At 36.6% G+C, this 22,287-nt stretch overlaps 1 protein-coding gene across 5 annotated transcripts in view; it reads right to left on the bottom strand.

Moving 5' to 3' along the window:
- The window catches only part of ATP13A3 (ATPase 13A3), a 57,254-nt gene that overhangs the window by 23,495 nt on the left and 11,472 nt on the right, over window positions 1-22,287 (bottom strand). For all 5 annotated transcript variants that reach the window (XM_030279892.4, XM_072933234.1, XM_030279891.4 and 2 more), the window contains 10 exons: window positions 13,277-13,370; window positions 11,340-11,513; window positions 10,643-10,813; window positions 10,274-10,344; window positions 6,712-6,792; window positions 5,929-5,998; window positions 4,991-5,125; window positions 4,132-4,204; window positions 3,244-3,375; window positions 2,052-2,231 (listed from right to left, as the gene is read on the bottom strand). In XM_030279892.4, coding sequence (XP_030135752.3) covers window positions 2,052-2,231; window positions 3,244-3,375; window positions 4,132-4,204; window positions 4,991-5,125; window positions 5,929-5,998; window positions 6,712-6,792; window positions 10,274-10,344; window positions 10,643-10,813; window positions 11,340-11,513; window positions 13,277-13,370 — 1,181 coding nt within the window. The remainder of the gene's footprint in view (window positions 1-2,051; window positions 2,232-3,243; window positions 3,376-4,131; window positions 4,205-4,990; window positions 5,126-5,928; window positions 5,999-6,711; window positions 6,793-10,273; window positions 10,345-10,642; window positions 10,814-11,339; window positions 11,514-13,276; window positions 13,371-22,287) is intronic.

The raw sequence follows: 22,287 nt of genomic DNA, 5'->3' as shown, positions 1-22,287 counted from the left end.
CAAAACAGAGCAACTATGGTATCACTCTTGAAGTGGATGAGCTCATCACAAGATGAAAAGCCATGAAGCCTCCAGGCTTTGAATTTGCTACTGCAGAATATGAACCACGGGCCTGTTCAGAGAAGTTCACCATGTCTGTATGTATTTGAGTATTTAGCAATGAATGCTTGGTAATTCAACACAGAATTCAAAAAACCAGAACTACTTCCTATTTTTTCCCATGTTTTGCAGAAGGTTCTGTAGCTACACAGGATAGAGGACGTCAGGGTAAAGCAATAAATGACAACCTCATGGGGTGTCTTAGAACACACTAGATATACAGATAACTTTGGTGTACAATTCTGTTTTCTAAAGCAAAATAACCAGTTTTGAATTCTTTTCAATTACAAATAGGAGCCACAATTACATCCATCAACTGAGTTTTAGGAGGAAAGAAATCAGTACAATTTATCTGTATTTCAGCTGTAATATCAAATATGTTAAAGGCTTAACTTGAAGAGTACAGTGAGTATAGCTCCAGCAGATCAGTCTTATATCCTGATTCATGACAAGATTAGGACTACATGCCTTTGCACACATATTTAGTTCTGTTCTTCTAGATCTTTTGAAGACTAGATTTTTTAAGTATGTTCAATTTTGTGGCATTTCCCTCACTTACATAAAGGGAATCTTATTTGTATCTCACTGTGTGAGAATTACTTTAGATCTTACTATCAGACATTTTAGGAGCAAGAAGCTGCAAGTGCTGTGACATCTATCCTGTTCTGTGGAGAGGGAAATTCCCTCTTGCCCAAAAACTGTTCCTGTGAACCAGAGAGGAGAACAGAGAATTTTCTATCACTTTGCTTTTCTCTATACAAAGCCACAGCAGAAAAACCACATTTGTCCATAGAAAAAACCTGAATAAAGCCCAGCTGAATTCATCCCGCTTACAACAGGAGCTAACTTGGACCTGCTATTGGCAAAGAACATTTTACAAACACAATTTCTGATGTCAGGGCAGTAAGACTCAGTGCTGGGAACAACGGTGATGTTCCTTGAAAGAGTTACAGACCATAGTATCATACTTCAAAACAAAAAGTACTATCCTTCCTGCAGAGCAGAAGCAACATGCCTTCAGCAGTTAATTTCTGTTGCTGTTTGGGCTCACCTTGCTCTACATGCACACTGGCTGGTACATGAAATTCATTTAAGAAACGAAACAAGTTCAGATGCATACTATTAAAAGGCAGATGTGTTAAAGGGAAGGAAAATATATATTTTAAAAAAAGACTAATAAAAGCCTCAAGATGGAGAATAAAACAAAAAATCAGAACTGTTACTGCTGAAGCAGACTAACAGAAGGTGAAAAGAATACATCAGAGTAAGAAGCAGTTAATTAGGATGAAGTTACTTGTTGGAAAACTTGCTTTAAGAAGCAGTCTAGTCAATGCAGTCCAATTTCTTCTACCTAATTCTATTGTACCTTGGATTATAGCTTGCATTCATTTATTTTGTGGCAATTTTCTTAAAATGATCTTTGTAAAGCAAAATCCCACAATTGTACTTGGTTGTGCAATTGGTTTCATAGACTATTATTTAATGCCAGATCTCTAACATATGAATTAGCATTTCTGTAGATAGATGAAACTCATTTTTTCAGTAAATGTTATGTACTTTGAAATAACTATAGGTAAAGAAAAACATTTGGCATTGTGAATGACTCTGCTAAAATCAGCTGTTCCTCACTACCCACCCAATCTGCTGTTCCCCACTATCCACCTGAAACTTTTCCAAGAGGCACAAGCAGTTCAAGCAAGACACTACAAAAAACCTCTAAAGGACAAGAAAACACATTCAAATAAGTTTTAAATTGATGCTGAAGACTGATTCACTTTTGTGCTTGCCAACTGTTAATCTTCAGACCATCATCTAGTTTTATTATTGTTTTAAGATTTTAATCAAGCTATTTGGGGTATATTCCTTCACCCAAGCTTAGCAGCATCAGCCAGCTGACACATACCTACAAACAGGACTAGTACATTAACAAGGATAAACTTAGCAATCAATACCTGTTCTCACTACCAGAGCTTTGACCAACTCTCCAGTGTAGAACCGGGTCTGAATGACATTGGTTCCACAGAACAGCGTGTGCCGCTTGTGCACCTCGGGACTGTAGATCTCATCTCCCACTGCTTTTGGATACTCCGAAGGATTTGGCAGATTAATCTTTGTGACAGGAACACTTTCACCTTAAAGGAAAGGAAGTCTCTAAGCAAGATGACAGAAGAACGGACTTTTTTTTTCATTCCCAACTACAAGAAATGTAATATAATCTCACTTCACCAGCACAGGCAGACTTATGGAAGTCATCTTCCTTTCAGGTGGTCTCTCACCTATTAGCCTCAGCTCAGCAGATTCCTTACCCAAATGCTATTTAACTCTATTCCTTATAGAGCTTTTATGTCCCTTACTTCAAATCAGTTTGTGATATAAAATACAGTTCATTAAAAAAACAGGACAAGCTTCCTTCTCTTGCTGAAAAGCATCACCCCCATCTTTACTCAGAAAAACTAGAAGCTGAAGAAAATTATTCTCAGCTCCTTTGGTGACCGAGTGCACTCAAGCTAGGACTACAATCGATTTTTATCAGTTGCTAGCAGCAACAAAAACACGTTTTGTTTCAATTCAGAAAAACTGAACATGATAAAACACAGAATCTCTGAACTAAAATTTTCTAGAGGTTGTCAATTTGGACAGATTATCCTAGGAATAACAAAAAGTCCATCCTAGTCATTGAAGCTGTCCTTTAAGTACATCAGGTCCCTGATTTCAGCATATGCAGGCATAACTTGAGATAATAATTTGTGGTTTTAAATAGAGTATAACATTCTACTCACTACCTTCATTTTTGAAAGAAGCTAAAAAGTTTGAGCAAAAATTTTCTGAAGAAGCAGGCTTCAGAGCTCCATCTGCACTGAGAACACCAAGTTAAGAGGCAGGAAGACAAACTATCAAGAAGAAATCTTTTTAACAAGAAACAATTACTCATTTTTGGAGTTTTTAAGCAGTATTAGGTAGCTGTTGCAGATAAGCAGGACACAAGTACCTAAGTACTTCAGAACATGTCTAATTGTAAGAACATACAGATTTCAAACAAAGTAAACATATCCACTTCTGCTAAAGCATACTGCAAGTGAGCATGCACACAGGTATAAACTAATCGTTTTAACCATGCAGCACTGTGTATCAAATTTACTTTACCTGTTAGCATACTTTCATTTACAATGCAAGTACCACTGAGCAGTACTGCATCACACGGCATAATTGTCCCATTGGATGGAATCAACATGGTATCTCCAGGCACAAGGTCGGTGGAAAGGATTTCTTCTATTTCTGAATATTAGAACACAAACAAGTTTACTTGAAAATAGCCATCATCTATAAAACCTGATACAGAGCCTCACATTCAAGATCCAGGTGAAATACAACTATTAATAAAATTAAGTATAACTTCATTAAATTAATGACATGAAGAGATTTTAAAAATATACAGAAAAAGCCATTGATAAACCCCAATTCCATCACAGATTAAACTCCAGAGCACATGGATAGAATACATCATGACCAATGAAAAGAATCAAGTTTGTACAAAAGATATCAGAAATTATTAGCTACAGTGTAACTTCAGTATAAAGACAAAAGCACAACACAAATGTATGTCTTAAAAACAATATTATGCATCACAACCTTTTGGATACCACACCTTTAACTGCTGTGGTATCCAAATGAGGGGAACTTCAGAAATCATCTTGCAGCCCTTGTTGGGTAATAAATTGTAATGGAGACCCAACACAGGCACATCTTTAAGTCAGGAAAGAAATTAGAATGACAATTACATAAGTGAAATGGCAATAGGACAAGCACCTAATCTAGAACAAACCTGATACTCACTGAAAATACCATCTAGAAGGTTAACCCTGAACACATTACACTATCTAAATTCCACTTTTAACTTCTTTTCTCATGCAATTTTGCTAAGGAATGCAAGCATTTCAAGCTGATTAAAAAAATAACAGATGCAGACCCACTTTACAATCACACTTCATGAGCAATTTAAATTCAACTTTCCAGGCCACCTGTGAAATTTACCTTGGTTTCCTCTGCAGACAGAAACCCTTACAATGCTGTGAGCTGCTACCATGTCATGTAACATAACATATTGCTGCAAAGGGGAGAAAAGTTGATTAGTCAAAAGCACAGCTTGTCTTCTTCTAAATGCACATTCTACAGTAGAAGTGATGAGATTCTCTACTAACATTCTTTAAGAACAAAATGCTACTTAAAATATTCTCTTGAATATAGTTTAGAAAACTTATGGGCAAATAAAGTTTGAGTGCATCAACCTGTACAGGCTCCTATTTTAATAGCATTTTGGAAGCAAACATACTGTCATGCAAAATATTATAAAATCATTTGGTATTAACATACAAAAGTAAAAGCTGCAGTAGTTGTATGAACTTGAATTAAGGTTGAAGTTATTTAGGTTGGTTTTTTTCTCTAGTCTGAATTCAGAGACTGCAATTTAAGGATAATTACTACTTTGACTTCCATCAGCTAAGTCTACAGAGCAAACTGAATCACCAGTTTAACAATCCATATGCTTCACTACTGCTCCGTTTTGTAGGGCTTTTTCAAACAAGGAAACAATGCAAGATGGAAGCACTACTGTCAATAAAACTTGGTACACAAACTTGTGTCTGGGTTTTATTTAAGCAAGGTAGTGTTTCTGTTATCTGAGGCCAACCTATTGATTCATCAGTGTGGAAAGTCTGCAAAGGTCTCAAAGAAAACTATAAATCAGAATTCTTTCAGCTCAAAGAGGGAAAATGCATAACAATATTCTATCTGTGTAATTTGAAAAGTTCTTACATATTTGTAGACATTTTCACAACAAAATAAGGCAATCAGTAAAAAGCCAGAAAGATGCATCAATTTTCTTTGAACTTACCTTTCTAATGGTGTAGAGTGAGCTAACAATGGATATTACAGACATAATCACAATTGCTAATGCATAGTAGTGATACTCATCAGTGATCCACAATATCACACTGAACAACTGGAAAATGTAAAAAGGGTTGAGAACCTAGAAGAGTGACAGAACATTCAAGTTACACCAAAAGGTTACATGGGTTCCCCATTAGAACAAAGCTGAATTTATCCTCCTCCAGGGAGAAGACAATTTCAATTCTTTATACATGATTCTTGTTTGATTTGCCAAATTTTTTTTTCACTACCTCTTCAGCCCCCTCGAAAGCACAGCTCTCACTCAAATAATACACAAATACAGACTTTGAAGACTGCTTGCATTTTCCCCTACACCTCAAAATAAGGTAATGGGAATATTTGATGTACCTTAAGTTATAATTCTTAAACCCATTTGGGTGTTATTTTCTATTTGTTCTTACTCCTTTAGATCAGGTTGGAGAGTTTCTTTGTTCAGAAGTTCTACTGTGCATTATTACAGCACAAGATAACAAACCAGTTATTCAAATCCACCTGATACACGGCAACCAGAACAAATCCAACAACACAACATTTGATTTGCTGCATACATTGTAATACATAATCCCTGGCCTCCTCATGGAGAACATAAGTTATTTTATGTTTGAAATTAAATACAAAAAAAAAAATAAGTAAGATGTTGACCCTTTCACAGAATTCTGTTGTGTTTTCTTATGTCCTCACTAAGGACTCTGAAGAGTTTATAGTTGAGGCCTCTTTGATCCTTAGCTCTAAGGAGACCTGGAGAGCTCTAAAGATTGTCCATATGATTTTGTTTTACAATGTGGGGCTCTAGGGAAAGGTTTCCAATCAATAGTCATTGCACTTGAAACAACTTTCAATGATATACCTTTTTACTTTGATTTGTTCAAGAAAGGATTTTACCTCCTTAACCAGAAGCTTAAAAATGGAAGGCACTTTCACAGCAATTTCATTTACTCCATAGAATGCTTTTCTGCATTAAAAAAAGAAAAATACAAAAAAAAAGTTAAGATGTTTTTTAGGAGTCTTATTGATGTCAAAGTAATTTCACTAATCTGATAAAGTATAACATGTCCCTAAATCTGTGACTCTTATTTATCATAGTTTCAGAAAGTGCTTTGCAGAAAATGCTTACCTTGTGAAATGTTCCAATACAAAGATAATTATTTTATACTTCAATTTAAGTTGTACCTTATTTTATAGATTCTTTCATAACAAGATTTCTCTGTAAACTGTGTATGGGTCCCATGTTATTAAATATATGTCATACTGAAAGCCAGTACATGATTCTCATTAGCTTAAGCTTAAACCTGTGTTAATGCTTACCCTGCAGTAAAACAATGTTTTCAAGGTCCTGTATCTGAGTTTTATTTTCAGCATGAAGAAAGGCAAATCATGAAAGAGGGAGCAAGAAACCAAGCTCTGATGGGATCAGAGCTGGTTAAATGATTGAGACATGAAAAAGCCCTTAAAATGGGGAAAGGCTTTTATTTCAGAAAAAGACACAAACTGCCAGAAGATGAATTGATAAGCACGCAGAGGCTCCCATATTTTAACCTGTATGAAGGTTCATTTTCAAAAAAATCAGACACTGATCACTCAAATTGTCTTCTGGGCTTTTTAATACTCTGAGCACAGGTAATGAAACATCAACAATTTTTCCCTCAAATACTACTGCAATATTACCTGTAATCATGCATTCCCTTTGTCAGTCCTGTGCTGTGTTCATTATGAATTGCAGAGCAGAAGGTAGATTCATCTAGACCTCTAAATAAAGGAAAAGTCAATGAGTTATTTAAGAAATCTGATATTTAAAATTAAGTCTTCAGTGACTCAAAAGAGCTAGGTCTTTGCCAAGAGGTATACACCATTTTATAAAACAAAATCTATGGACTAATGTGTTCTTAGCTGGTTTTGTCACAACTTCAGATACCAGTGACACATTAAAAGCAGTTGTCTTGTTGATATACCTTGTTCTGCAGGACAGTCATACCTATTCCAATCAAAATGGAGACACTTAAAAATGAAGTAGAATAATATTCAAAGGCTTCTAAAAAGTGAGCAAGTTTTATAAAGCATTATATGAAATCAATGTGGATTAACATTTCTTCAGATTACCTTTGTTTGACTAAGTAGTAATGGAAGGTTTTTAGAAAAAAATTATTAAACAATTTATTAAATAAAACTATACCACAGCTACTTTACAGCATCTTACTATCACAGTATGATCCCTGACTAGGAAAAAAGCACCCTACATTTTCAGTTCTTTCTTATCACCAGAAGATTCATTTTCACAGGACTTCTCCACATGCTGTGAAAGTTAATGCTGTGCTTTAGGAAATCTACTGATATGCAGAAACACCTAAAACAGCGTTATGTTTACAGCTATGGGATTGTGTTAACTATCAAACTCAGTAAATCAGATGTATGCTGCCCAATATCCAAGCATTTTTCGTGGACATACTTTGGATGCACAGGAAAATATCATCACCTTCCAAAAGGCTTTCACAGACATCATAAAACCAGCATTATTCCACACTAATGATTTTTATATTGGATATCTATTAAGTTATCTGTCAAAAAGGATTCAGAGTTGCCCCAGCAGAAAAAAAGGAAAAACCCAACTCTTTATTGTGCATATTTCATAACAATTACTTCCATTCTCTAGAACACAGGGAAAGCTTTAAATATCCTCACTACTGCAATGCCTAGGATCACATTTCCACCAACTGCTTGTACAAGAACAGACTTGGCCCTAGGTTTACCAGGTTTCTCTAAACCTGGCTCAAGGGTTTTAAAAATACTATTTTAAATTAAACAATACATAAAACTCTGTTAATAGCTGTGTCTTTCCCCCCACTCTACCATGAACAAGTTTTCTTTTACTGTAGGAAAAGAAATGTAACAGTTGATTTAAAGAGGGTCCCTAAATTTAAGTGCTCTATATGCAAATATGCATACCTATGTGTTCAATGTCCATGCAAAGACAGAGCTTCTAGCACGATGTTCTCTGCTTTTTACACTACTGCTACAGACTGAATTCCCAGGGCATTACAATCCCTGTGTGCAGAGTTTATTATATAAAGCACTCATCAACCCACTCAGATATTCAGCTGACAGTAGCTAAAACAAAACAGACATCCAAGGTCAGAGTTGCATCCTCTTTGGCTATGTGACCAAGTCTGACTTAGTCCAAGAACAATTACACTTGCATTTCCTGTGTTTAAAACAGTTATCTTAATATTATGGTAATATAAAAAGAACAATGATATGAAACTCAAACTCTCCTAACTGAATTAGTTGTCCAAGAAATCTTAATTTGCCCCCCTTTTGTGTTGTGCTAAGCCTTCCATGATGTGATCAAACTGTTCCATCTCTGAGTACTTGGTAAGCAGCAGCCCAAAGTGAATGCTCTCCATGATGCAGTGCTGTGTTTAGATCACAACTATAAGCATACTGACTGCTTTAAGGGTTTTACTATGAAGACTTCTATCTCACAGACTGTCTCTTTGTAAATATTAACTTGATTTTCTACCATGTTATTAGGTAATATCAATTTTTGGTTTATATATATAAACTGAAGAGCAGAGTAAGAAGACATATCTTATTGAAGGACAAATTTTCCAAGACTTCTTTTCAGAGTATTTATCATTCACAAGCTCAGAGATTATTTTGCACATGGTATCCACTACTTCACGACACGACCATACACTTGAGAGGAAAGTTTTAACAAATTGGCATTTTTATCTGACCTTATGGAAAAGTGACTTAGTGCTCTAACAGCATCCAGTATGTCTCAGTTCCGCTTCTTTCTCCTCTTTATTATTCAATAGCTAAATAATAATGTCCAGCTCAGCTACTGTACCTGACTAAACAAGTGGCCAAGCTCAGTCGTGGCTAATACATCAAACAAATGAAAGTTTGGCTTATCAGCAAGAATGTGATTGAATAAATGCTCACATAACTTCGCAGGCATATCTGAGATTTTTCCAGGGCTTATAAATTGGCTAAGTTATCACAAGAACATCAAAAGGCACAGTCAAATAGCCACAAATGCCAAGTTTCAAGTCGCTGCTTTAATGCTAAGGAACAACATTTTTTTCTAAACACATGGAGTCACATGATTTTTTTCCAATACCTGTTCTTAACATACAAATACAGTTTCTTAATCTCATCTGTGGGAACTATTCCCTTTGAACAGTTTAAATTAGAAGCACTACAGGCATGAAAAAAGGAGCCTACAATGCAAAATGATGAGTGTCACTACCTGCACAACTGTATTTCATGGGAGACTTAACACAAAAAATGCATACAAAGCTTTTAATCACTTATTCCTGAGAACTGAGACATTTCCACCCTCCCAGATGAGGACTGCTCAGTTTTGTAATTGCTTGTGTTATAGTAAGTTCCTAAAGTTGTTTTCATTGCTGATAACTTTCCATATTATTTGCGCACACTTTTTTGGGGAGAAAAAAATCTCCACAGGATAGTTCAATGCAGTGAAGACTGACTTAAGTTTAAAATAGATTTTATTTGTGGTCTGAATTTATTGTTTTAATGGGCAGTTGCCAAAAATGGATAAATCAGTGCTCATTTAACTTGTGGCACTATGAGAAGGCCTTATCACAGAAAGAAAAACTTTCTTCTCCAACATCATGCAACAGTGTTGCTGGATAGAAGAAAATACAGCGCACCACAAGCTACTGCTGCCCACTAAGACATTTTTATCAGTGCAATAGACCTGTTTTTGTTACTAAACAGTAACAAAAGATAGATCAGATCCAGCTCAACTGCACTAAAACATAGAAACAGACCTACACAAAGATGAGCAAAAAAGGTATTTGGTGAATTCCCCTTCTTCCTAGATACATCTTTTGGTTCTAGCTCAGCAATACAAAAACCTAAGTTATTCCATCATAAGCAAAGTTTTTGAGTGTTTCCAGAAGTACTACTGTCTATGAACAGGTGCTCTGATTCTCAAGTACCACTCCAAGAACAGGCAAAAAAGCCTGCAGAAGCATGCAGCCTGTCACCCTACACAAATCACACTTGATAAAGACAGATTAAACAAACACCTTCCCTCCAAATTCGCACAGAGTTAAAATCTCCCTGCTCTCACTATAGTTCAAAGATTCAATGACCCAAAACAGCTGTCCAAATATAACACCGATTTTCAGCATGTTCTTAGGCAACTTATTTTTTTAAAATGCAGTTTGAGGCACAACATGTAAGAAAAAAGTATTCTTACCGTACAACATCAAAACTTTGAACTGAATCATTCCAAAAATACTTCACACTGTGATGCGTGAAGTAACGAATCTGTAAGGGCAACAAAACATAGATGTCAAACTGGTACCACTTAACACCTCTCTTCTGACTGACTTCATTCTGAGAGGTGACAGAAACTGAATTTAGAAAAGCTTCAGTAAAAAATGAGTACTTTTCTTTCAACATTAATCTTTCAAGCTTTCCACAATTTCCAGAAACAGGTTACTGAGGAGATTTCTGTTCCACTCAAGAACGAGTTATCCTTTCAAACAAAGTAGCAGCTCACATGTGTGTTTATTCTCAATAGTACTTATGAATTTAGCCAGCATAGTATTGCAAGCTTACTTACAGGCAAATGTATTCTTGGATAATTTTTATTCTCTTCTGCAGCAGATTCAGAGAAATGAACAGCATGGCCATTTGAAACCTTGTGCACAATAGGATTAGGATTCTGTAAAGGATTGGCTCCCACGGAAGGCATAATGCGAACCTTTGCACAGAACCATATCTTGAATTCATCCTTAGAAAGAGGGGGGAAATGAGTTAGCTTAAAGAGCATTTAAACAGCATTTTACTACAACAGCTGCAGCAAAATCACAGCTCATAGATCAGCAGAGCCCACATAGAATTAGAGAACATATCTCCATGTTAACATCAGCTACCTTAAGAATAATTTTCTTTCCACAATTCTAAAAGCGTATTTTTGCACTTGGGTCAGCAGTTGCACCTCACTTCAACAAATGTATCTTTGCTGAATAAGGGAGGGGAAACCATGTTTCAGCTTATAGGAACAAGGTATTTGTTCTGTGGCTGTTGATGAGTACAGCATTCATGTAATTGATTCTTAAAACTGAAATACAGACTACTCGCTATGCCCATTTCAAACAACTGTCAGTCTTCCTACAAAGGCACAAAGCTACACACAGGAGCACCACTCTGCCCGGCTGTAAAACACAAACATATCTACACAGTGAGGCAAAGACTGGTGTACTCTGGCAAGCAGAAGGAACTACAAGCAGGGAGAAGCACATCCCCTGCACACTTACAGTCGTCCTCAGCAGAACCACCTCACAATCCTTCAGCGCCGTCCTTTTGCACGTTGCTTTCACACGCCACTGGGGCATCCAGTAGAGGAGGAGGAGAAGAAAGCCACCAGAACAGATCACTCCTACAGCAACTAGCACCAACTTCCAGCGACACAGATCATAGCCATAGATCTCCTGCATGGCAGCAAAACATGTAATGATGACTCTCTTAATTACTGTGGTTCAGAATGCCAACATTAATTTTTCATAACGTGGAGTATTTAAAGCAAATCAATTTTAAAAGCCATTTCCTCTTTTTTTTTTTCTTTTTCTGGGGGAAGGAAACATTTGGAATACTTAATACATGGTGGAGTAGAAGCAAAAAGGAACACTGTTTTGCTTAGTCAGAAATATAAACATCAGTAAAAGCCAGACAGAGGCAGATCATCCACACTGTGTAAAACATTCCATTGCAAGACTGTCTCCTCTCTGCACTGCTCCCTAAGGATTGAGGTTACTACACAACCTGCCTTAACTCTCAGTGGACAACTACATTTTTGACCATGACAATGTACAGGTCAGCTGAACACTTAAAAGAGAAAAAGCATGTAGTTTTGTCAAGTGCTGATTTTATAACATATCATTTGATTAGCTAGCATTCACAGTTTTGAATTACTACTGTAGGCTGAATTTTATACATTCTAAAAAAGCCCCTAAATATCAAACATCACTTTCTAGTAAAAAATTTTGCTTATTTTGCCTGCCATTTAACAAGAAATGCTACTTAACAATCTCCAAGCCACACTCAAAGGTTTTTTAACTTGTACCAGTTAGAAAAATCCTTTTCCCACGAAAAAAAACCCCAAGTATTCAGTGTGCAAGCACTAAGTTAACTTGATGACAGCCAGGAACAGAAAATAATTTAGTGATTTACTGGGCACTGTGCTACATTCCTGAGTTTCACATTACATCATTAGATTATATTTCCTGCTGAAAAATGAAGTTTCCCATTGAGTCCCACCCATTGTTCATACTGACATGAACTTCTTGGATTTTTTTTTTTACTTTGCATTAAACAGTGTTAGAAATTGTTTAAACTCCTTTCCTAAGAAAAGGCTTTTCAAAAGTTTAGTTTGCCACCTTCTCTGATGACAAAGAGCAGAAATAAAGTCTATTCTCTCTTACCCCCAAAACACTCTTCAGCAATAAAAATAGGAGAGTGAAAGATGATGAGAAAAGTAAATGCTTATTTTTAGGAGAAAATAAAATTATTTCCTAAAAAAAATATTAATTTTAGTGATCAGGCCATAAGCATCTCCTGTTCTACAATGCATTCTTTTACTTTCTGTATTGGAGCTGTCTAGTGAAGAACTACTTTTCCTAGCAGTGTGGACAAGGACAAAACAAGAACTTCAGTTCACAGAAGCCTATCAATCATTTTTGCAAACAAAAATCCCTATATATACCAAAAGGACTAGAAAAATCCCTATGAACCCCAAGTGGGCTAGAAATTGAAAGATTAGCTGCTAGTACTTTCCTGTCAAAGCTTACAGCCTTGAATCGCATTATGAAGCATTAACCTGTTTTAAAAATACAAAAAAAAAATCTCCAGGATTTGGAGGGAAGAAACTCCAAGTAACCAAAGAACATTAAAATAATGGTAATAATAAAAAAAACCAAAACACAGCTCACTTTGTTTCCATTTTCATGTGTAAAAGCAGAAATATTAAACATTAAAATGTATTATCTATTGGACTACTGACCTTAACAAAAACATTTCCTATCCCAAGACAAATTTCTTAATACCAAAAAATATTGCCAAGGATAATCTTATAAAATTGCTGAATTGATTTAAACTGAGACAATCCACTTCCCGATGTAATATGCCCCCTTTAAGCAGAAAACCCTGCAAATATGTTTCTTTCATTGTATAAAAAAAGATTAACAGAATTCATTACCATCTCATCTTCCTCTGCTTTATTGACATATTTCTTTTCTTCTTTCTCCATGTTTAGCATGATATGGAACTTCTTGACTTGAGATATGGAAGACCTTCAACAAGACAAGAATTAAAAATGGAAGCAACATTACTGATTTTACACCGAAATTTTAGGTTGTTCCAAGTTACTTTCAGTAAGTGCATATATAAAACACAACACTGACGAAGTATTAATGTTTATCTTCAATTTGCACTGTTACTAGTTTCTAGAAGCAACTATCCAAGGAGGTCTATAATGAAATACTGCAGAAACATCAGGCCTTAAAAGAGGAGGAAGAAGAAGCTTGTACCAATTTAACTTGGCTACATTCTACATGCAGCAAGCAGGTTTTGGTACATTCTACAAGCTTCATGATGGAAGTGTAAATTAAACCTGTTAAAAAAAAAAAAAAAAAAGCTCAAAAGTAGGTAAATATTACACATTTGTATCACTCTATATGTAATGGCCCTAATCAGATGCTTTCAGAAGTCAGGCTATCCTTCAAGAGGAAAGGCACAGTACCCCTGAGATCTACACTTCTTATCTGAGCAGAACAAATACTTGCTCAAAAACATTTAGTCCCCAGTTCATTATTTCTAAATCAAGACATGCTTTTTGGTCAGTCTTTCCCCTTCTTTCCAATTCCTCTACTATTCAATTCACATCAAAATCTCTCACAGTTGCTGATCTTGAGAGCTGCTCTGAAGACAGATTATGATCACAAATTTCATGAATAAGAAAAGGCATGGAAAAAATATGGCACTGTCTATGAGATGAATGTAGTGCACACAGATCCCTACTCCAAAAGAGGAGAGCTACAAACAAAGGCTAAATACAGTGAGGCTTATCAGAATTTTCCTCATCACATAAGCAAGAAAAATCTGAGCTACCAAAAACCAAATTTTGAAATTAAAACTGCATCTAACCTTCATTTGGGCATCCCTGTACTTGTTAATTGTATACAATTTATAATTAATGCACAGGAACAAACAACTACCACAATTAAAATCACTAAATAGCCAGTGCTCACCTGCCAAGACATAGATTAACTACAATTCTCTGCACTGACATGGTACAGCCTTTAATTTTATTTACTGCACATACATAAGTCTCTCAGAAGACAGCACTTACTACCACAGCTTATAACCAGTGCTCAAGTATTAAGTCACAGCACAAGTAGCTACTCTAATTGTCCTTTTTCAGGCTGTTATTAGTATTAGATAGCACAATAAGTACAATTACTACCAACTTCTCTGTCATTAACTCCCCAACATTTTCACAAACCAAATCACCAGACTACAAGTCAGATGCTCTCAAAGCCAGCCCGTGGATCCATGCACTTACATTCACCAGCAATGCCAGCTTCTAAGGGTCCCTCCTCCCATCTCCTGCAGCTTATCTACAGCATCACATCCACACGTGTTTTCTGCCACCCACAATCTCCTTCCCACTTAACCCAATAAATGAAGCAGGAACCTAACAGGAAAGGTTTCTTTTGCTACCCAAAACGGGATCTCCTCAGAGATCTATTCCCACAGCTGAATAAGGTCCTAGTAGAAGAAACACACACTCAAAGGAGAGAACTGCATCACAGCACAAAGCTGAGTTTCAGGTGAGAAGAAGCTCAGTACTTCATAAATGGAGTGCTTGATACAGTTGGCATTTTGTTCTGAATGGAAGGAACCCAACTTGGCAACAACTGCCTCCTTTGATTGGAACATCAGCTCACACCTTCCCTTGTTAAGTTGAAAGCTTTCTATTGCTATACTCTAATTTCACTGCAGATTTATTTGGATATTAAGCCACACAAGTCATTAAAGTTCTAAACCAAACTTTCATTTAAACTGCAACTTTTTTTAACTAAGGAGCTTTCTATCCTGGGAAAGATATAGATAATACATATAATCAGTTAAAAATCTGTCCTAAATCAACACAGTACTGCTAAGAAAGCTCCTGAGGACAATCTCTGAATTAATTACATCAAACAACTTTATGTACACCCTACAAAACACATTTTCAATCAAAAAGTCATGCAGCCAGGAAATGTTCTGTGTATTTACAGAATTATACTTCTAATAGAATTCACAGGTCCAGAAAAGAATTATTAGGTTAATCATACTTGAGCTAGTCTGCTCTTAAACAAGCACACACTTCCCTGCTCTGATGTACAGTAACATCAAAAAGGGTTCTACAAGCAATTCTGCAACCCTGATGGACATATCAAGTAGGAACTTGAGACAGGAAAGCACCAGGCAGAAAAATAAATTCAAATAGCTTCCAGATCAATGGATCTCAACTAAGATTTCCATTTGGCCAATATGTCAGCACAGGGACCTTATGGGACACCATGGCAGTATGAGAGAGAAGTGCAATTGCCTTCATTTAGGCAATGGGAATGAACATCAAGTTGTGGGTCTGAAGAAGTATGAAAGGGAATCTCAACACTAGCAATAATTCCTGTGTTTCAGTAAGCTCTTTGAACAGCTGGGTAGAATCAGACAGGGAATACATGAGGAGAATTAGGAGGCTATTTCTGACTCACATCATTAGCTCCATCTGCATTATTTTATACAGACTCATTTACTGAATAACCTTCAACTAACACACGTTCTCAACATGGCAGATACTGCTGGTAATTTTCCATATTAAACTCCAATTCAAATCTCTAAACTTAAAAATCATTGTAGAAATAATTTCCTCATTGATGGATCACGAAAATTATTCCTATGCCACAACAAAGAACTGCACTGTCCCTTCTATCATATCTCTTCTGGCACACCATCAGCCCAAGCATGGCACCATGAGTTCAAAGGGGTAAGTTCTTTGGTTTGTCTCCCATTGCCTTGCTGAAAGCTGGGGTTGAACACCACCACATGGACTCCCCAGGACTGCCTCCTTGGGTGACTTCAGGCTGCTGGGTCAGACTGAAAAACCTTACCAATTCTGAAGAGACTTTAGCAATCTGCATTTGAGTTTTACTTCTTTCCTTCTATAATATGATGGGGAATTAAACATTTCATTACTTGAAATCTTTAATTAAAGATTTAAATATAAAACTTGGTCTTTTCAGACCAAATGAGAGAGTATGACATTTTACTAGTACTCAAATTGAAGTGAGGTGGAAATCTGCTTGCAATAAGCAGTATGAACATGGGAATATCCAAATATAATGTGCCTCAGATGTACATCACAGGCTGCTACTCAGCCTCTCTTTGGTCCTGGAGTGAATAGACAGAGAAATCCTCTGCCCCTTTTAACAAATTGAAAATAGGAACCTTTTAAAGGACGAAGACTTACAACCAATGGAGATGCTGAAAGTTACTATCACTTTCATAATTTTTACTATTGCTCAAAATTTTACTTATTGAGTTGCTATTGTATAGCTAAGCATATTCTAGTCAGAGTAGTAGGAAATATCAAAAAGGTCTGTAAAAGAAAAGGCAGTTTGCCACTGAGATTAAGAGAATGAAATCTCTTGCAACATTTTGTAGCAATGTAGGTATAAATTCAACAAATGGTCTAAAAATCAGCTGAAGAGCATCAGCTAAAGAGCCTCTGAACTGTAAGTACTTCTAAGAGCATAACTTTGAGTCACAAGCTTAAACAGTAAATCTGCAACTCTGCAAAACACAGTATATAAAAATTAAGTTGAACAGCATTTCCAATTTGTTAATGTCTTGAAGAGTGTGCAGCTGTGAACAGGACAGCACCTGCAACTTCAGACTTAAGCTGATACTATTTTGGAGCTAAAATAAACCACAAATTGGATCACTGAATAAATTACAGTGGTGTACAGAGTTTAAAACTATATGCATCTCTCATAATGAAGAAAATGCTGCGCTTTTTCTCAATCACTATACCACTCCGTATTTGTTCATCTATCCTGACTAAACAACCAGGATACCAAGCAATTGTACTAAAATATTTGTAAGTAACAAACATTTGTAGCAACAGGTGCAAGTTTATTAAGGAAATTGTTCTAAAAGCACCAGAGCTAGTCTCCATCAGTACACCTGAAGACTTCTGCAAGCCACACTTTCGAAGGACTACTGGCTTACCTCAAGTCAGTTTTCTAACAGCTGGCATAATTAGTAAACTACTTCAGTGCAAATTTTACTCTTAGAGTTTGATTTTTGGGGTGGGAAGCAAAGACAATCTACCCTCTGTTTCCCTCAACATTTGCCCCAATTCCACAATCCTTAAAAAACTAAATAATACACACGTTGTTGCCATCTGTTTATTCTTCCGGTTTTTCAATATAAATGGAAGTTTCATAGCTTCAAGAGAAAATTTTTTAAGTCTGGGCAAATTACAGCTCCAAAGAAGAAACTTCTGATATCTCCTGCAACCACTGGGTAATTTAAACCAATTTCTCAGATTAAAATATAATTTTTAAAGCTGAAATCTTTAAAATCCAGGTATGGATACATATAAAAAAATTATCAAGTTATTAATTTTGCTTATGCTCTTATCATCTGTCTGCTTAAAATAGATGAGTAAACTTCCACATTTGTATCTTAAATGCTCCCTACTTTATTCTTTTCAGATTTTTATAAAAAGTCCTGTGACAACTAATAGTTTCTCTTACCAACGAGCAGTCCAGCAGCCTGTCCTCTGCACTTGCTTTTGTTACCAAGAGTTAGCGCGGCAGTTCTTGAGGCAGTTCTTAATAACGGAGACCCTATCTACAAGGGAAGTCCTGACAAATGAACTATTTTGTCTAAAATCTAAAAAAAGTCTCCAAGGGCTTTTCAAACTGTTATCAAAAGATTAACATATCAAAGAAAATTTGGCACTGCTTGGAATGCTTTTTTTTTTTCCCTCTTCCCTCCAGTGTGGCTGAACAATTGCAAGACTGTGGCCGGGCTGGCGCGGAGGCTGCGCTTCCAGGCATCAGCCGCCCGGTCCAGCTCCTTCTATTCAAACAACAAATGCCTCCCCAGGAGCTGCAGACACTCGCAGGGCTAGGCACAAGCCCTGATACTATCTGCCCAGCTAAAAGCATCTATGCTTCTGACCAAACCCTTCCTTGTATTTACAGTGCTTGCGAGTGAAGACAACAACATTCATTTCGAGGAGCTGAAGGCAGCAGGTCAGAAATGCACGCATTTCTCACTCTCAGCATTTTGCAGTTTATCACAGAGCATAGTGAAGCAATCACACCAGAGCAGATGACCTTTAGAGACCAAGTGCTACAAAGCTAAGAAAGTGAACTTTGTCACTACCTGAACATCACAGAAACTAGGTACTTTTCTGTCAAGGCAAGGCTCAACCAGCTCTGCTTTGGTAAGAATACAAAAGGCAAAGCAAAGATGTAGCAAGGCAGACAGAAAAAGCAAGAGACATGTAAGAGGCCAAATTTCAAATTCACCTCTGTGCAAAGATTAATACAAGTAAATCTTCTTCCCCATTCCATGTAATTACTCTCAATAAACAAATCAAAGTAAACTAATACAGGAAGAAAATTAAGAACAAAAAAAAAACCCGGACTGACCTGTCTAGAAAACAATCAAACCCAATTTCTATTCCTGACATCTGAGCTATTCTGGGTCCAAACAGGTTACTAAAGGGCTAAAACTCCTCTTTCAGAATTTATTTACAACAACTACATCCTCCACTAAGAGCCACCTAACACCACTGTTATAAAAAATTAAGTTTTTAAATAGCCCAATTTCATGAAAAGCCTTTCATATTTCTGAATAAAAAACACCTTGAAAGTCATAATCTTCAACTGTATTCCAGCTATCTGCCAAAACACAGGAAAAAATGGGGCTTTTTTGCAATTTGAAAGCAAAACATTACTTAGTCACTCAGAAATTCAAAATTTCTGCAACTGTATTCCAGCTATCTGCCAAAACACAGGAAAAAATGGGGCTTTTTTGCAATTTGAAAGCAAAACATTACTTAGTCACTCAGAAATTCAAAATTTCTGCACCTTAGAGCCATATTTTCAACACCAAGAAGAAATCAACCCTACAAGGGATCAGACATAAAAAGGCAACATTTACCACTAGGGCTTATTCTTGTTACAGTACCATGAGATTTCCACAAACTGAGATCAGTTACCAAACAGTCCATTTTTTCCAAACATTATAGTAAAAGTTTTTGGGATTCATGCAATGGGCCTAAAATGGAGGTAAAAGAGTTGCTACACATACACAAAACACCAGCTCAATCTCTGCCATACTGGCAGTAATGAAATTAATACTGAAGAAACACTCAAACTGGAAGAGCTGTAACGGGCCAGGAAGAGGAATGAATGTATCTTCTAAGAAAATATTCCATCTGAAAATACATCTGAATTCTTAGGAAAGATGAAAACTCAGCCTGGGTGACAGTTGACCATTAGGAGAAAGGGATGGCAGTTCATTTTCCTTGACATGAGGAAATACATCTTTTCCTTGACACAAGGCTAAGAAAATGTAAGGATCAGGGGAAAAAAAAGATTATAAAATACTTACAAGCACATTCTTCTCAAAACATATTTCATAATATGCTGCACATGCTAAAAATCAATCAGCAAAAAAGCAAATTCAGACACAACATTTCCAGCTTGCAAGGGATGAAATCAAAATTTCTGCCTACGGTGTCTTGGACATATGTCCTGTATTTACTTTCCAGTCTCTTTTACCTAAGATAACCTACTTTAGCTTCTATAAAAATAATTTATTATTTCCTAAAATTTTTCCCCAGCAGCTTTTGAAACAGTACAGGTAGAATCTGCAGCTACTGAGAATGAAAGAAGGATTGTTTTAATACACTTGCAATTAAAAATCCTGAAATATATTCAAACGGCTATAAGAAAGTCCTGCTAAAATGCACATTATGACATCTTATCACCAAACAGTCTGTAATCAGGATTCATCATTAGTCTCTCTACTTCCTTTAAGGAAAGAGTTTGAGTTGTTCTTTTCGGATTCTCAGTCTCCAAGGAGCTTCTGTACACAGGTATGACTGCACTCTACATTTTTGCTTCTCCAATTCTGCTTCACTGTTGCAGGTACCCAGGTCCAGAGCCATGGTGTGTGCTGGATGGATTTTGCTACACCCTGGACTTGGAAGGATTCATGTCTGAGCAGCAGCACAATGAGACACCTCACTCCACCTGGCAATCCTGACACCATCCGAGAGAGCCTCTTTGCCAGTCCGCAGAACATAAAATCCATGCCATGCAAAGACCACCCTGAAACTCAAACAGGTCCCTTTACAGGGGATATATGACTTAGCCAATGCCTGGGGCTATCACACTTTTGTGACTGTAAAAACCAAAAGGTTATGCCTTTACTTCAATATGCATTACCACGACCTTACACACATAATGCACTTGTAAAACTTCCAGTACTATTTGAACATATTTGTATTTTTACAAGCATGTTGTTTACAAACACAAGAGATACTCTACTTGAGAGGTAGCCTCATCCTAAGAAATGCACCTTACAGAAATGGGAGCTGATGCAGCTGAACCCTTAAATACTAACTTATCCACATAATGTACAACAGATGCTCGGGTAAGACACACAAACTAAAATAACTATGAGAGATCAAAAATCCTTCAACTGCATTTTGAAAGGAGTTAAGGTTATAATTTGTACTACAAACAAAGCTTAACACTTTAGTCAACTAACCAAGCTCTAACAATAAGAATGACATAATAGTTTAATGAATACATGGAAATTTTACAAGTACACGAGCTAAATTTTAACAAAGCCCTCCACTCAATACCTATTTTATCACTTCCCATCTTAGGCTTTCTCTTATAATACAAGCTTTTGTTTCTGTGTTTAGGCTTAAGGAAGACCATTGTATCCAACAATCACCAAACCAAAACTGTATTTACATTTGTAGAGTGTATTCTTTGTAAAGTATACTTTTTGCTGCCTGTAAGAGCAATTGCAATGTTTATAGTAGAGTACAGGCTACATTAAGGAAAGATAATTCTACATCTAACAATAAACTCAGTATGTCAATTCATCATGATAACAAAGTACTACTATAGCCCATACTACACTCAAAACTCACTTTCTAACTGGTCTTCAGGTCATTATTTTCAGACCACTTAGAAATTTGTTATTAATATAGCAACAATGAAGAAGTTGAAGATATGTTGGAAGAGAATTTAGGAAAGCTGTTGGTCATCTCAAGGACAATTAGTCAAGCGTTTTACCACCTAACCTTCCCAGCATATCATTTATCTTACTTCAAGCAGCAGCTATTCACATTAACAAAAATTTTAAACTGGAAACCAAGCACCAAAAATCAGAATCACCCAAAGCTTGTTTCTACTCTCGGGCTCAGAGAAACAGAGTTTTTACCCATTTCCTTTCAGATTTCTGGGTCTCTTACCTAACTGCCATGAGGGAAAGAAGGCCTGCTCCACAGTCAGGGAATCCAATACATTTATTCTGGATGCTTATTAGGTCTTTTATCTCTTGGAAGAATATACCAGACATTTGGGTTAGAATTCACAGACTATGTTTTGTTTGCTCTTGGAAAAGAAAGTTAAACGGTTCCAAATATCTTGGGTAAGGCATGGCGCCATTACACCCAGCCTGAGCTCTCAATAGCTGAGCACTGAGGCTGTTTCCAAAGTTTCTTTCTCACACGAGGTGTGAACTTTACTCAGCCCTTCTATGTGATTAAATAACCAAGACTATTCTGGTTAGATAATGGGGATGGCAAAGATGCCCCATGCCAGCACCAAGAGACCCGCAGCCATTCCAGTGGAGAACTGGGAGTCTGAAGACCCAGACCCAGCAACAATGGGTCCTTTCAAGGAAGCATTTCCCCTTAGGGGCTGTGCCAAGAGCCCAACCTTTCCTGTGTGGCTGCTGCCTTATTGTGCAATGTAGAGTATCTGCTTCCTGGGATATATTTGCTTTTGTAGTATGGATGCTCAATAAAAGGAGGCAATGACTTTTTTTCCTCTTCCTCTTAAATTCTTGGAAAATATTTTTGAGGTTAGCGTAAGAACATTTGAATCAAATTTCTCT

The sequence above is a fragment of the Taeniopygia guttata genome, chromosome 9, assembly GCF_048771995.1.
Source record: "Taeniopygia guttata chromosome 9, bTaeGut7.mat, whole genome shotgun sequence".
NCBI lineage: Eukaryota > Metazoa > Chordata > Aves > Passeriformes > Estrildidae > Taeniopygia > Taeniopygia guttata.
Note: the sequence above shows the minus strand (reverse complement) of the source record. Positions and strands in the feature narration are given on the sequence as shown.